Below are 17,235 nucleotides of genomic sequence, written 5' to 3'. Positions count from 1 at the left end.
CCATATAATGACACAGCTCCTTCATTCACCTTCTAGTATTTTTTTACCTTGCTCCTATTGTCCTTCTCAACTAGCTAACCACAACAAGAGTAGACAGCAGGGCACTTTACAAGTACAGACACTGTATTTTCTGTGAGTGCAATGTTTACATTTATGTTCTTTTTACTTGTATATTTTTCACAGAAAATGAGAAGCCAATGAAAGTTATAGGTGATGATGACCTGCTGGACCAAGACCTAATGAATGAATTAAGGAAGGAATATGGAGCGACATATAATGACTTTTTTATGGTTCTTACAGATGCAGACATGAAGGTCAAGGTATGCATTTTGATTCATGAAATGTCCTGGTGACCTACAGAAGAATGATAGTGCAGGTCAATATGTGATAGCGAAAAAGCATATCCATTTATAGACATCTCTGTCTCTAACATTGCTGCTTTTTCTGGTAACTGTTTATGTGTATGCTTGATGTGGTTGGTAACATTGTTAATGTTGCTGGGTGATGGGGAACTACTTGTTGGTGTTGCTGTTGTCCTCTCCCTTTCTCTTTTTTTTTTTTTTAATTATTCACAGGCATTTCATGCTCTAAACTTCTCACAAAAAAATAGAAAAAGGCCCATTATGGTGTTTAGAGAAGAAGAGCAGAGCATGGTATTTACAAACAGAATTTTTAAACTCAAACTATTGAGAACTGAAACTACCAGTACCCCTCCTCGACACTAAATTATTTGATGTTGGTGTGTGTTGTGGGGCCATGAATTGTGGTATTTGTACCACGGGGTAAAGGGCACCTAAACAGGTGTCACAGTACATCATGGCTGGTGAACTTTGAAATTGATGAGATGTTAAGGGAGGCTCTGAACAATGACAGTCGGTGAACATTGAAAATGTGTGGACTTTAATCCTAAAATGAAACAAGCATTTGCAATGCAATGGGTCTCGCGTTTGCTCAAGTTAGAGCTATTAGCATTGTAAACTCCTAAGCAGACTTTTCTTGCCACATAAACTGAAAATGAAAAGATAAACAGTTTCACATAAGAGAGCCAACAATCCCATGAGCGCGAGGCCGACACTCAAAAGGAAATAGAAGTTTGCTAACAGTGAAACATATCGTCAAAAGTGAAATTATCCAAGTTATCTATGTAACAGGGTTGATGTCATGCAAAGCGTGTGACTTCTGCCAGTGAGATCATGCTGCCTACGAAATAGAGAGAAAAAGTAGTCCAGAAACCATACAGAAAACATGGAGCCTCGTGTGTGTTCAGTAGTTGGTCGGTGCCCTCAAGGAGGGCTAAACACCGTAAAAGGCATGACGTAAGGCAAGCCCATGAACCTATCAAACTGATGGGCGTGACATGGGCATGGTTACAAGCCCATAGAGAGATTATAACAGGGACAGAGCGGTTTGCGCACTCAACCCTAAAAAACGGGCAAGTGAATTCAGTGAGCCTGAATATCTTCTGGGGTGTTCTTCCCAAAAAAAGATTTGGAAAAAATTTGTCCAAACGGAGGACACCATGCTGTGCAAAGTAAACCTGATCTATCCAAATTATTTTATTGGGACACAATGATTCAACCTTCTCAAGAACACTTTGATAAATTCGTGAAGTAATATACATTTTTTTAACACAACCGTCCTACAAAATTGAAAAAATGCAGCGATTTAGCAACCAGCTCAGCATGTTTTGGTATTCCATTTTACATGGCTTGTCATTTTTAAAAATATTTGTAGCATTTTTATTCACTTCTCCATTTCGATTACTTTAATTTTCCTACTGCCCCTTGCAAGTAAACTCCTAGTCATTTGCAAGTAGGCTCTCAGTCAGATACTCCGAATGCCCACTTAAAAGAGGGAGATTGGACAAATTAAAAAAAAGTAAGACACATCTCACGATCCCATGCCACAAACAGTAGAGTAACAAACAGGTACATACAGCAGCGCTAATGTCATAAAAAGCATTATTCACATAGATGAATAAATATTTCCACGCTGAAATAAGAGCCATAGAACAACGTGCGCCCTGGCACCAAGGAAAGATCAACAAATTTCTACCGAACTCAGCGCAAACTAAAACTCAAATATGATCTCTAAATGTACCCATGGAATACAACCATTGTGGCCAAAAACATCAGCACGACATTTTCTGGGAATACACACTTTTTGCTATCGAATACAAACTCTTTGTTTATATAAATGAAATGTAAATTTAGTAATTCCCCACACTAAAACGATGCAACGGACTTTGCATGACAGTGCAAAATCCCAGTTTAGCCACAGACCCGCTGACACATCCATGAAACAGATTGGAACACGTGATTAGACAGTTACTGGAAATGGCACTGAAACCTCATTTTAGTGGTCAATGAAATATCCCATGGTATTTCCCACACTACACTTTCCTGGGCAGGAGGTGATTCACCAGTGTCCCAGAGGAGTTTTTGCCTTGTGTGTTTGGAGGAATATTGTCAGCATTGGAAGTGTTTCAATACGATGAGCATTACTGGACTTCTAGCACATTGTTGTTTTATGTGTCAGCAAGTATAGCTGCTAAGAACGCAGATGATTCAAACAGCTCCTCCTTGGTCACAAGTAAGAACCATCAGCTAGGTTTATGCGAGGAAAATTGTGCTTGCTGTCTCTACCCTACTGTAAAATATGCTGTTAATGGTGACTACTTTGTACATAGTGTACAAAAGAATACATTGTATCGTAGGTGGTTTTATTCAGATCAGTTGAATTTTATTGTGTTTCCTACCATGCCTCTTGAAAAAAAAACTATACATTTCTCTGGGAAAGTATTACATTAATAATAGTATTCAAAATTCTACTTCCAATCAGGCCTTCATTATGAGTTACTCGTAATTTCTGATATACCCATGGGGATTACGAGTGAGGAAACACCACAGGCTAGGACAGTTTTCCCCACGGACTCCAGCTGCTCAAAGGGATCGAAATTCTAGGCAGGAACAAAGAAACGTTAGTTGAACTGGACCAGTGGAGTAACAACAGCCCCTGCAGCCCCAGTGGTGAAGAAGTGCCCCCGAAGTCCATGGGGCCTCCGCAGCAGCACACTGTCCTGCAAAGCGCACTGGCTGACACTGTGTATGGGTGGCGAGCTCCTGATGGATGGAGTGTGTGGGGAGGAGGGTCCACCCTCCATGTGGTTTGCAGGGGGAGGCTCAAGTTTCATTACACCACTGAACTGAACATGTTAAATCCTATCTCCCAGAGTTATTTCTCATTCCTGAGTGGACCCTCAGGGTCTAACTCGAAATGATCCTCTGTTTCAGACCCCCAGAAACACCACTCTGGCTGGCAACAGTATCTCCGAAAGGCTAGAATAACCAGCACCAGCAGCGGGTCACTAAGAACAAAGGCCGTACACTGTTCTTCAATGTACTTTTATCATGGACACATAATCTAGATTGACGATTTAACAGAAAAAGGTTGCAAATCATTTCATGTTGGGGAATTCCAAAAATTGCAATGGAGTCCACTTTCTGATGTATCAAATATTGCAATTAGGAACTGTAAACCTGGAGGTTCTGCTCAGGAATCTCTCATACAGTGGGACAGCATTCTTTGCTACTTTGCTTTTTAGCACCAACTATTAATGCAATCTTGATGACAGTTTTGGTAAGCTGATAATGACAATATTTCAACAATATTTTGAATAACCATTTATGGAAATAGTAAAATATATACTTACCGTGTTGGGCCCCATTCACAACACTTTCTGTGCACGTGAGTGTAATTTTGGTGAAAAAAAAAAGTAATTTGTGTTTGGAAATTCTGTACCCGGATTCAGAGGACAAAGATTAATTGAAGTTTGAAACTACAAAGTGAATAGCTGAAATTGGGAAATTCTACATTATGGTAGATTTTACTCCACTGTAAATATAGTTGTAGGGGTGGGACTGGGGTATTACATGTGGGTGAGACTGCAAAAGGCAGTGAGCGCTAAGTTTGTGAGTAATAACAACGATTTTGAAAAGAGTATCTTTTTTTCTGGAAATGCACATAAAACAACTCTTGTTAAAAGCAGGAACTGTGGCTTTTCAGGAAGGGAAAAGGAAAAATTATTTCCTGGGAGTGAAAATATACAAAATCACACATGCAACTGCACAGCACTACATGATTTTCCTTGAGGATTTTAAACCTAGTTTAAAATTCATGTTACAAAATTTTGCCCCATGGGCAAACATCGAAACAGGAATACATAACTCAGGAAATCTACTGAAAAAATGTAGGAGTAGATTTCTGACTTTTCAACACCCTGGTCAAATAGTAGGAAAAAAATCATACAATACATTTAATACAATGAAACCATAAATCAATCATTGGTATCATATTTCATTTTTATCAGATTAATGATATTAATTTATTTATCAACAAAAAGGCCTGGCCAAAACTTTTTTTTTTACAAATCTATGGACATACACATACGTCCAAAAACATGTATCAATACCCTAATTAACATATATAAAGATAAATCACCGTGTATAAGGTGCTTCACAACTCTCCCTTGTTCAAAATAATGTGGTTATGAGGCTATGTCCTAAAGATACAGCGGGTAATAGTATCCTGCATGCTAGCAGTCATCATCCTACTAATTTGAAAATAAATATTCCATATTGTGAATTACTCAGGGTTAGAAAGAATTGTGGCACTCTAGAATCTTATAAAGAGGAGGAGAATAGGGTGATGAAAAGATTGCGAGCAAGAGGGTATCCAAATAAGGTACTACAAATAGCTAGTGAGAAAGTAACCAAGACCAATAGGGAAACTTTGTTGACAAATAATTAAGAAGAAGGAGAATGTAATTCCAAAGATGAGGATAATTACAACTTATAATCATGCAAGTCCAGTAATCAGAAGAATAGTGATGAAACATTTGCATTTGGTTAAACATGATCCTATAATAGGGAAGACTCTGGCCTCTTGTCCTCAATTTACGTATCGCAGGGCAAAATCATGACATTTTGGTTCATAGTTATTTAGGTAGACACAGCAATAAGAACATTGGATGGTTCAGTAAGCAGAAGGGTTTTTACAAGTGTGGTAGGTGTAAGGCATGTAGGAATAGCAGGAATGTTAAGACATACAAGACAGCTCTGGGTGAGATTAGAAGGATCAATAAAGCTATTTCTTGTGTTTCAGATTATTGTATTTATGTATTACAGTGCCCCTGTGGGTTACAATATGTAGGCAGTACAATTGGTCATGTAAAAAAGAGGATTCTGGAACACTTCAGAGCTAATGAGAATTATGATATCTTATACCCAGTTGCAAGACATTGGTCAAAGATGCATAATCGAGATGCTAATTGTTTGGTATATTTTGGAATTGATAAATCAAGAAAAATATACGTGGAGGGGACGATAGAGACTCCTTAGAATAAGGGAATCTGAATATATTAATCTCCTTGGGACTAACACACTGGGGGGTTTAAATGAGGATGAAGAACTTCATGTACATGTAGGGTTAATGTGATAGTGCAATAATGAACAGGCGTGTTCTCTCTCTTTGATTTCCCCATTAGGCGCTCTTGTTAGATCTAATACATAGATAGTGGATGCAACTTGTGACATTCCCATGTTAGTTTCATTAGCAAATGGTTTCAGGTATGAGGGTGTTTTTTTCCGGCATGGAGACATTTTCATTGTGGCCACTTGGCCCAGACTGAGACTCTACAATGAAGTTGTAGCAATGCAATATAAGCAGTGTAATGGGGTTTCGTTAACTTACTTATTTATAATCAACATGAAGATACAGGAAATGTCTTTTATTTTATTTTCTATAATGATGAAAAGTGTGACTAATTGGCCATTTGTCAACCTTATCTGGAATGGGCAATATGATGATGCTGGAAATGTTATTTTAGTCATATACTAAATGTTGTAAATTGTTTTGTTTTATTTTACTTTATTTATTTAATTCATCTTTTTGTAGTTTGCAATTATGGAATATATAGTGAAACCATTTGAGATTTCCCTGTTTATGGTAGTATTTCTTTTATGTTTATGAACAGGGGGTATATAATGTCAGAAGGGAAAGTGCACAGGTTTTTTCAGTTCGGCCATGATGAAGACACTTTTGTGTTGAAACGCGTTGCCATCTTAGAAGTATTTTTTTAATTTAATTGCTTTTTTGAATTGTTACATCAAATAAAGCCTTGTGCTTGAGAAGCTGACATGTTGGGTGCAACTTCTTTTTTCTGCTTTTGAATGAAGTAGCAGAAATAATACATTTATATATATATATATATATATATATATATATATATATATATATATATATATATATAAACAAATCCCTTTCAAGGTTAGAGTGACACATAAATTATGCAAAAAGAAAGAGAGAACTCTGGGTAGTTCTCAAGTTTAGGTGGAGAGCAACTCCTGTACGGAGCACCCTGCAACACCAGTGACACTCTAAATTTGCTCATCTCAAATGCCTATTTATCTAGCAAAGTTTTTAAGCATAGGATCAGCACAGTGCTATCCACGCTGAGCTAGATAGTGATAAGGTCTTTTGTCATTTGTACAGCAAAGTCTTTAAGCATAGGTTTGACACAATGTCAACCTTGCCGAGCTGTAAAATGACAAAAGCCATTTACCACTCCAAGCACCATCCAAGCCATCCTGGAATGGATAAGAGCAACCCCTGACACATGTTTTGCTCTCATTAGAGCTCTTCAGAGAGGTTTAGCTTTGTCCAGATACACTCCGGAGTAATAAGCAGAGCATGGAAGGGTGCAAGTTATAGTTACTTTAGGCCGTGAGTTATAGTTACTTGAAATAACTGTAACTATAATTGCTATATACATATATATATATATATATGTTCGGTGGCATGTGTAGCTGCAGATACACATGCTGTGCACATCCCGCCATCTAGTGTTGGGCTCGGAGTGTTACAAGTTGTTTTTCTTCGAAGAAGTCTTTTCGAGTCACGAGATCGAGGGACTCCTCCCCTTTCGGCTCCATTGCGCATGGGCGTCGACTCCATCTTAGATTGTTTTCTTTCCGCCATCGGGTTCGGACGTGTTCCTCTTCGCTCCATGTTTCGGTTCGGAAAGTTAGTTAAATCTCAGAAAACTCGACGGTATTGTTTGCGTTCGGGATCGGGTTCGTTAAAACAGATCGACACCGAATTTTTAAGAGCTCCGATGGCCCTTCGGGGTTTTGATTCCCCGGCGGGGCCTGGTCGGCCCGACCTCGTGCGTCTTCAAGGCTAATGGAAGGGACCCCATTCCGCTTCTGCCCCGAATGCCACAACAAGTATCCTTACACAGATCAGCATCTGGTCTGTAATTTGTGTTTGTCTCCCGAACACAAAGAGGATACCTGCGAGGCCTGTCGAGCGTTTCGGTCGAGGAAAACGCTAAGAGACCGGAGAGCAAGAAGACTTCAAATGGTGTCGGCGCCGGCAGGACACCAACACTTGGAAGAAGAGGAAACCTTCTCCTTCACGGATTTGGACTCGGACGAGGCTGAAACCGAACAGACGCCAAAAACCGTGAGTAGAACACCCCTGGCCAAAACTCACGGAAAATACATAAAAGCCCAGGGGACGCCACCGCCAGCAGGCCATGGCTTAACCCGAAAATTAGGTGACCGGCCATCGGCACCCAAAAAGGGCACGCACGTGTCGAAGTCTTATGACTCCGGTCGAGATATCGGCACAGAACAGACTCGACCCCGAGACACCGGGTCACAGCAATCTCGACATCGAGAAACCGGCACCGAAAAAGATCGGCACCGAGAAATCGGAACACCGAAAGCCAAAAAAGTGTCTTTGAAACCGAAAAAAACGGTTGAAAAAGTTTTGATACCGAAACATCCGGCTTCGGAGCCGAAACCAAGTTCCTACACTGAGGAGCAGGGACTGTCCTCACAATTGCAAGGACACAAATTTGGCCAAGAGTTAGAAGCTGGGGAGCCAGATTACACGCAAAGAAGGCTCCACATTCAAAAAGAAACAGGGAGAATAAGAACTCTCCCTCCAATCCGAATGAAAAGGAAACTTGCTTTCCAAGAGAAAGACAAACAGCCACAAGCAAAGGTGGCAAGACAAGTAACTCCGCCACCATCACCACATCGCTCACCACAACCATCACCAATGGCCACTCCACCAATGATGCAGTCCCCAATGCATAAAGGGATGAGCCAAGATGACCCTGACGCATTGGATCTTTATGATGCGCCCGTGTCAGATAACAGTCCCGACTGCTACCCAGCGAGGCCATCACCACCTGAGGACAGTACTGCTTACACACAGGGGGTGTCCAGAGCAGCCGCATTTCACAATGTTACCCTGCACGCAGAACCAATTGAAGATGACTTTTTGTTTAATACTCTGTCGTCCACACATAGTCAGTACCAGAGTCTCCCTATGTTACCGGGAATGTTGAAACACTCCAAACAAGTCTTTCAAGAGCCTGTGAAAGGCAGGGCCATCACACCGAGGGTGGAAAAAAAGTACAAATCACCACCGACAGACCCTGTGTACATCACGCAGCAATTAACACCGGACTCAGTGGTAGTAGGTGCAGCTCGCAAAAGGGCGAACTCACACACAACGGGGGATGCACCACCACCCGACAAGGAAAGTCGCAAGTTTGACGCAGCGGGGAAAAGAGTTGCAGCACAGGCAGCCAACCAATGGCGCATTGCCAATTCACAGGCTTTGCTATCAAGATACGATAGAGCTCATTGGGACGAAATGCACCACTTCATCGAGCATTTACCCAAAGAGTTCCAAAAGCGTGCGCAACAAGTGGTGGAAGAAGGCCAGAGTATCTCTAATAACCAGACACGGTCGGCAATGGACGCAGCAGAAACAGCGGCAAGAACTGTAAATACAGCGGTCACCATACGGAGACACGCATGGCTACGCACCTCAGGATTCAAGCCAGAAATTCAACAGGCGGTTCTGAATATGCCTTTTAACGGACAGCAGTTGTTTGGGCCGGAAGTGGACACTGCTTTTGAGAAACTTAAAAAGGACACAGATACGGCCAAGGCCATGGGCGCACTCTACTCCCCACAGAGCAGAGGCACATTTCGCAAAACACAGTTTAGAGGGGGGTTTCGAGGACAGAGCACAGAACCCTCAACCTCACAAACAAGGCCCACATACCAGAGCCAGTATCAGAGGGGAAGTTTTCGGGGACAATACAGAGGGGGACAGTTCCCAAAAACTAGAGGGAAGTTCCAAAGTCCCAAGACACCGCAAAATAAACAGTGACTCCAGTGTCACAAATCCCCAACACATAACACCAGTGGGGGGAGACTAACAAATTTTTACCAAAACTGGGAGGAAATAACAACAGACACGTGGGTCCTAGTCATTATCCAACATGGTTATTGCATAGAATTCCTACAATTCCCTCCAAATGTCCCACCGAAAACACACAACATGTCCAAACAACACATGGATCTATTACAACTGGAGGTCCAAGCGTTGTTGCAAAAAGACGCAATAGAACTAGTACCAATTCATCAGAAAGGAACGGGTGTTTACTCCCTGTACTTTCTCATACCCAAAAAAGACAAAACTTTAAGACCCATCCTGGATCTCAGAACATTAAACATTTACATCAAATCAGATCACTTTCATATGGTGACTCTGCAAGACGTGATCCCATTGCTCAAACAACAAGACTACATGACAACACTAGACCTCAAGGATGCGTATTTCCATATACCCATACATCCATCCCACAGAAAGTAATTAAGGTTTGTAATCCAAGGAGTACATTACCAGTTCAAAGTGTTGCCGTTCGGAATAACAACAGCGCCAAGAGTTTTTACTAAATGCCTTGCCGTAGTGGCAGCCCATATCAGAAGACAGCAAATACATGTGTTCCCGTATCTAAACAATTGGTTAATCAAAACCAATACGCAAGAACGGTGTTCACAACACACAAAGTACGTTATAGAAACCCTTCACAAGCTAGGGTTCTCACTCAACTACAACAAATCACACCTACAGCCGTGTCAAATACAACAGTACTTAGGAGCAACAATCAACACAAAAAAGGGATTGCCACTCCAAGTCCACAAAGGGTACAAGCATTCCAAAACGTAATACAGACCATGCACCCAAACCAAAGGTTCCAGGTAAAATTTGTAATGAAACTACTAGGCATGATGTCCTCATGCATAGTCATTGTCCCAAATGCAAGATTACACATGCGGCCCTTACAACAGAGCCTAGCATCACAATGGTCACAAGCACAGGGTCAACTTCAAGATCTAGTGTTGATAGACCGCCTAACATACACCTCGCTTCAATGGTGGAATACTATAAATTTAAACAAAGGGCGGCCTTTCCAAGACCCAGTGCCTCAATACGTAATCACAACGGATGCTTCCATGGTAGGGTGGGGAGCACACCTCAACCAACACAGCATACACGGAGAATGGGACACTCTGCAGAAACAGCTTCATATAAATCACTTAGAACTACTAGCAGTATTTCTAGCGTTAAAAGCATTTCAACCTCTAATAACCCACAAACACATTCTTGTCAAAACAAACAACATGACAACAATGCATTATCTGAACAAACAGGGAGGGACACAATTGTGACTCTTAACTCAAAAGATATGGCATTGGGCGATTCTCAACCACATTCGCCTAATAGCGCAGTTCATACCAGGAATTCAAAATCAGTTAGCCGACAATCTCTTTAGGGATCACCAACAGATCCATGAATGGGAAATTCATCCCCGAATACTAAAAACTTACTTCCAAACATGGGGAAAACCGCAAATAGACCTATTTGCAACAAAAAAAAACGCAAAATGCCAAAACTTCGCATCCTGGTACCCACAGGCTCACTCTCAAGGCAATGCGTTATGGATGAGTTGGTCAGGGATATTTGCATACACTTTTCCCCCTCTCCCACTCCTTCCGGATCTAGTAAACAAATTGAGTCAAAATAAACTCAAACTCATACTGATAGCACCAACTTGGGCACGACAACCTTGGTACACAACACTACTAGACCTGTCAGTAGTGCCTCATATCAAACTGCCAAACAGACCAGATCTGTTAACTCAACACAAACAGCAGATCAGACACCGGAATCCAGCATTGCTCAATCTAGCAATTTGGCTCCTGAAATCTTAGAATTCGGACACCTAGACCTTACACAAGAATGCATGGAGGTCATAAAACAAGCTAGGAAACCAACCACAAGACATTGCTACGCAAATAAGTGGAAAAGATTTGTTTATTACTGCCATAATAATCAAATTCAACCATTACACGCATCTGCTAAAAACATCGTAAGCTACCTACTACACTTACAAAAGTCCAAGTTAGTTTTTTCATCCATTAAAATACATCTGACTGCAATTTCGGCTTATCTGCAAATTACGCACTCAACTTCATTATTCAGAATCCCAGTCATAAAAGCATTTATGGAGGGTCTGAAAAGGATTATCCCACCAAGAACACCACCAGTTCCTTCGTGGAACCTCAACATCGTACTAACACGACTCATGGGTCCACCATTTGAACCCATGCACTCATGTGAAACACAGTACTTAACATGGAAAGTAGCCTTTCTAATAGCTATCACATCTCTCAGAAGAGTAAGTGAAATACAGGCATTTACTATACAAGAACCCTTTATACAAATACACAAACATAAAGTTGTTCTACGCACAAATCCAAAATTCTTACCTAAAGTCATTTCGCCGTTCCACTTAAATCAAACAGTGGAACTCCCAGTGTTCTTTCCAGAACCAGATTCTGTATCTGAAAGAGCATTACATACATTAGACATCAAAAGGGCACGAATGTACTACATTGATAGAACCAAACAAATTCGCAAAACAAAATAATTGTTTGTTGCTTTCCAAAAACCTCATACAGGGAATCCAATATCCAAACAAGGCATTGCCAGATGGATAGTTAAATGTATTCAAACCTGTTATATAAAAGCAAAAAGAGAACTGCCTATTACACCAAAGGAAGACTCCACTAGAAAGAAAGGCGCCACCATGGCTTTTCTAGGAAACATACCAATGACTGAAATCTGTATGGCAGCCACATGGTCTACGCCTCATACATTTACCAAGCATTACTGCGTGGATGTGTTAACAACACAACAAGCCACAGTAGGACAAGCAGTATTAAGAACATTATTTCAAACAACTTCAACCCCTACAGGCTAATCCACCGCTTTTGGGGAGATAACTGCTTACTAGTCTATGCATAGCTTGTGTATCTGCAGCTACACATGCCATCGAATGGGAAATGTCACTTACCCAGTGTACATCTGTTCATGGCATGAGACGCTGCAGATTCACATGCGCACTCCCACCTCCCCAGGAGCCTGTAGCCGTTAGAAGTTGACAAAAAATTAAACTTGTACATTTGTAAATCTGTAAATATATCACTTTTAGTCACATTATGTACATACATACTTACTCCATTGCATGGGCACTATTACTATATACACAACTCCTACCTCACCCTCTGCGGGGAAAACAATCTAAGATGGAGTCGACGCCCATGCGCAATGGAGCCGAAAGGGGAGGAGTCCCTCGATCTCGTGACTCGAAAAGACTTCTTCGAAGAAAAACAACTTGTAACACTCCGAGCCCAACACTAGATGGCGGGATGTGCACAGCATGTGAATCTGCAGCGTCTCATGCCACGAACAGATGTACACTGGGTAAGTGACATTTTCCATATAGAGAGAGAGAGAGATATGGATATAGATATAGATATAGATATTACAAATGGGTTAGCCGCAGATGATCTTTCAGTCTGACTCTGTAAGGCCTATCGCTAAAGTTCTCCATTGTCTGGTACCGAAACAGAAAGAATGATTAAAAAGTGTGCTTACACAACAGGCATTTTAGTTGGAACTTGCACCTGTCCCTATATTGCTTTTACTGACATACCACCTGATTGGGTGATGCAAATTAGAAGGTGCCACATGGTACCATAGTTACTTAGGGGGCCTTTCCATGTGCTAAAATGCACATTGTCAATTGTTTTAATACCATATCCGCATCAAGGTATGCACTAAAAAATGAAGATTGGGCTGGGTAAAGAGTTAGGCTAGGACTACTTTTTAAAAATAACCACCTCCCCAAACAAAAGTCTCAGTTTTGAACATCAATCGGTCTAAATTCATCTGGTTCATCCTAAGAGTTGGGCCTGAAAGAATGTCTGTATTCAGATAAAACCAGGCAGCCACATCCGTGCCGAAACTGGCAGCTGCAAACGTTAAAAGTCTTCAGCATAACATTGTTAAATTGTCAGCATTATTAACTTGGCGCCTACAGCTGGAGCCTGTCTTTGAACTAGCTTGAATCCTCTGCAGAGTGTGTCATAACATTTGCCTAATAAATGTCTCCTTGTTATGCTAAAAATCCTTAGTTCGAGAAAAAGATCCGCCCATGAAATAAAAACAAACATGTTTGCATTTCGTGGGTAATGCTCAATGTTTGTCTGAAAGCCAACCCTCCCAGTTGTTGTGTCTGGTCTTTCGGTGAACCCAGATGTGCCAGTTAGCTACAGGTTTTGAAAAGACTTTCCAGAGCAGTTATTTGAAAAAACAATTGCTAACATTTAGTAAATAGGGCTGCGAGACGTTTAGCAGAAAGTGATGATCTGTACTACACACTTTCGAAACTTAACCAAATCTAGGTGTGTGTTTATGCATTTTAGTTCGCTATTAAATAAAACTTTGCATTGCCACAAAAATATTGTGCACATACTTTTGCATTCTTTTTGCTGCTTCCATAGAAGGAACTCGAGTACTCAGGGGTCAATGAAACCAGATGTGTACTATGGAATAGACAATATGAGGCTTATTTACAAGAATCTCACGCATCCCCATCAATGCGTCAGATTTCTTGTGCTGCCCTGCGCCCCCCTAACAAGGCCATAGTAGCACTGTATTTACAATACAGAGCTTCATGGCGCACAGCGGCCACAGATGCGTAAGAAATTCGAATCCGTCTGTGACGCTAAAATTACGCATTGCTTGACTACTGTCAAAAAATGATACTACTCAAGCCATGCATGGAAGGTCCCCATTCTAAAAAACCTTGTGTCACTTTAAAGACTGCTCTGAGCAGGTATTACATTTTTGAGGCTGTGAAGGCACAGAACTATGTAGTGAAATCTTGTAGATTTCACTGCTCCAGTGTGCGTGGTTTCTAATGGGGGAACCCCTACCTTGCATGCATTATACCTGGTGAAGGTATGTTGTGTCACAAGGCTTTATGACCTGGCGCAATGGTACCATTGCAACAGTTTGCAAATGTGGTGCACTGTAGGGGCCTGCTTTGCACCACTGCTGCGTCAAAAAATGGCGCAACAGTGGCCCAAGGAGCTTGTAAATAAGCCCCTATGTTACTATGTTTCTAGCATAGGAATGCATTTTGTTCACTTTTTAAGTGTGAGAAATGAGACTATATTCGATGCTAAATAAATATGCCCCATTTCTGATTGCATGAACTGAACAACATACTTGAAAACCAGAAATCCTACTTTTTGAAGAAACGTTATTTATGGTCCTGTTTTTATGTTAAAAGTACTCAGTACACAAGTTAATTGATTTTAAATTAACAGATGCATCACACATTTTTGGCACCAGTTTCCTTTTTTCCCTTTTACCCTGGTGCACAAATCTTCCAATTTTGGAGCAAAGTATGTTCCTCTTGACATTATTATTCCCTCTGATTGATTATCCTTCTCTAACCCCCATCTTAATTCATCCTCAGCTAATCCAGCCATCTTTCATATTAACCTTCAGCCCCTCCAACCCCTTTACTCCTCACAAGTGTTAATACTTCCATCTCGTGACAGAAAATCAGCCCAAATGCCCTTTTAGGGTACGTACATTAAGCTTGCATTTTTTGATAATCGCTCAAGTTGTTCTCTTTTAACAACTTTAACACACAATTGGGGTACACCGTATTTACTATCTCTACCTTTCCTATTAACATACATCACTCTGTTGCTTCCCAGCTTGTTTCTTTAAATATTGTGGAACTTTTGTTCACCTGAGCAGCAGGAGGGGCCTTAAACACTCTTTCATGCCCTCACTTATGCTATCAATGAGGCCAAGTCTACATTCTAAAAATAACTAATTGGGTCTCTCTCACCCCTTTTTAAATGTCTATGAAAAAACAATGTCAGCTGCAGCTTCTCTCTCTCCCAACAATATCACAACCTCCATGCTCTTGTCCACCAACATTGACAAGCACTATAACTTCAAGACCTGGAACATCAAGAACACAACCTCTGCGTTACTCTCATTCACTTGTCTTAACTTACTTGCCTCTCTTGTTCCAGGCATTATTCCTCACCTCCTTTGCTGGCACACACTTTATCAAACTGATACTTATGTCCTCCAGTCTGTCATATGCCCTTCTGTCCTGTTCTATCCTCAAATTATACATATTCCAGCACTCTCCTCCTCCTACCTTCTCTCCTCGTGACTGGTGTTTACCCATAATGTTTAAATAATCAGTAGTCATGTCAATACTGAAAAACTTTACTGCTGACTCCTTCCTTCTTCCATTATAGCTAAAGATATGTCTTCCAGCTACATTTCCTCTGTACACCTTGGCAGATGATCTATGTTCTGCTGAAACCAACTTCAGTCTGAGGGCAGAAAGTAGGCCTGGGCACCAATTTAAAAGTGGCCCTCATTCGTGAATCACTTAGCTGAAAAAGTGCCCTGTTTTTGCAAGTCAGGGCAGTTTTAAACTTGTAAAGACACGTTGTATGGGTGTTTTGCAAGGTATGAGGGACTGCATACATTTGTGTTTGCTACAGGCAATGCTTGTAGTAATAGAAGGGAAATCAACAGTAAAAACCGACCCACTTGACCATAAAACAGGTCCACCAACATGCTTTAAACGCAGCCCATACTTTGATCTGTCAGACCAGCTCGTCTGGCACCACCAGATTGCCCTATAGGCCAGTCTGACCTTGTTTGCAACCACTTGATCCCCTAATATTTAAGTTGTGTTCAATAATATTGTCCAATACTACATACTCTTAAATACCAATGATCCTCTCAGCATTGCTGACCCAATTTTTTGCCTCTCACCATGAACTATGATGTTTAAGACCATCCATGACTTTTCTCCACCAACATGACTGAGACCTTAATGAGACACACTCCCTCCCACGCACTGTGATCTGCACCACCACCACCTTTTGATAAAGCCTAAATCCCCCAGTGCCCTATCTTGCTTAGGCTTGTTCCATCTTTTTGAGTCTTAGGAATGGAATACACTATCTGGATCTTAGGACAATTTGCTTGTGATAGAAACCCACCTTCCTCAGCTTGGGTCTTTGGTGCATGGAGTGAACCAGGCTTGATCACCCATTCCCATCTTCCCTTTACCTGCATTTCCTTATCTGCTGGAATGTACTTTGCATGTTGAGATGGTGTTATTTTCGTTTTGTCACTACTCACTTATCATACGTTCTGCACAGCTAAGATCTGCTCTAGAATTTTAAATTTCAGAAAGTTCCATACGTTGACGCTCATGTAACAGCATTTTGGAACTCACTACATAATTAGTTTGAATAAATACAGTACATTTTCAACAAAAAACTAAAAGTGGGCAACATGGGTGTTTATTTTTACCAGCGCAAAAATAACGCAAAATACACATTATTGAAGATCGCAATATGGGGTGACAGGATGGTAAAAGTCATAATATATCCAAAGGGGCTCACACTGTTAATGGTTTATGAGCCAGCAATACTGTACATGCCGTAGAATAAAAGCATCAGTGAACGACATTCCCCAAGCATCATGCCATGAGCTTTATAATGTGTGACAAGCATAAGCTTTGTTTAGATTTCAAGCCATGTTTCTGTCCGATTCCATGGCAGGGATGCTTTCATTTGCTTGTGCAATTTTTGACCCTGGAACCTTTTTTTCTCTTTGCTCAGCAATACTACGAAGTGCCAATAGCAATGAAGTCTGTGTTTGATTTGGTTGATACATTCCAATCACGGATAAAGGAAATGGAAAAACAGAAGAAAGACGGCATTTCCTGCAAGAAAGAAGATAAGACGCGGTCACTGGAGAACTTCTTATCAAGGTACCATTTTCAGCATTCTTTCCAAGCCTAGTCACCATTTGGACTTGGATAACACAATTCTGTATCTGAAATACAAACAGATAGTGTCAGAATTATTAATCAATTGTGGTTGAGCAAGCATGGTT

General features: G+C 41.0%; 1 protein-coding gene and 1 long non-coding RNA gene across 2 annotated transcripts in view; one reads left to right on the top strand and one right to left on the bottom strand.

Moving 5' to 3' along the window:
* CCDC80 (coiled-coil domain containing 80) overlaps window positions 1–17,235 on the top strand; it is a 223,349-nt gene that overhangs the window by 107,709 nt on the left and 98,405 nt on the right. The window contains exons 4-5 of the mRNA XM_069204179.1: window positions 184–320; window positions 16,959–17,110. Coding sequence (XP_069060280.1) covers window positions 184–320; window positions 16,959–17,110 — 289 coding nt within the window. The remainder of the gene's footprint in view (window positions 1–183; window positions 321–16,958; window positions 17,111–17,235) is intronic.
* Window positions 17,043–17,235, bottom strand: part of LOC138249931 (uncharacterized) — a 56,286-nt gene continuing 56,093 nt past the window's right edge. Inside the window, exon 4 of the long non-coding RNA XR_011194861.1 lies at window positions 17,043–17,175. This is a non-coding gene — a long non-coding RNA (uncharacterized lncRNA). The remainder of the gene's footprint in view (window positions 17,176–17,235) is intronic.

The sequence above is a fragment of the Pleurodeles waltl genome, chromosome 8 (genome assembly GCF_031143425.1).
Source record: "Pleurodeles waltl isolate 20211129_DDA chromosome 8, aPleWal1.hap1.20221129, whole genome shotgun sequence".
Taxonomy (NCBI): domain Eukaryota; kingdom Metazoa; phylum Chordata; class Amphibia; order Caudata; family Salamandridae; genus Pleurodeles; species Pleurodeles waltl.
This window is presented reverse-complemented; position numbering and strand designations above follow the sequence as displayed.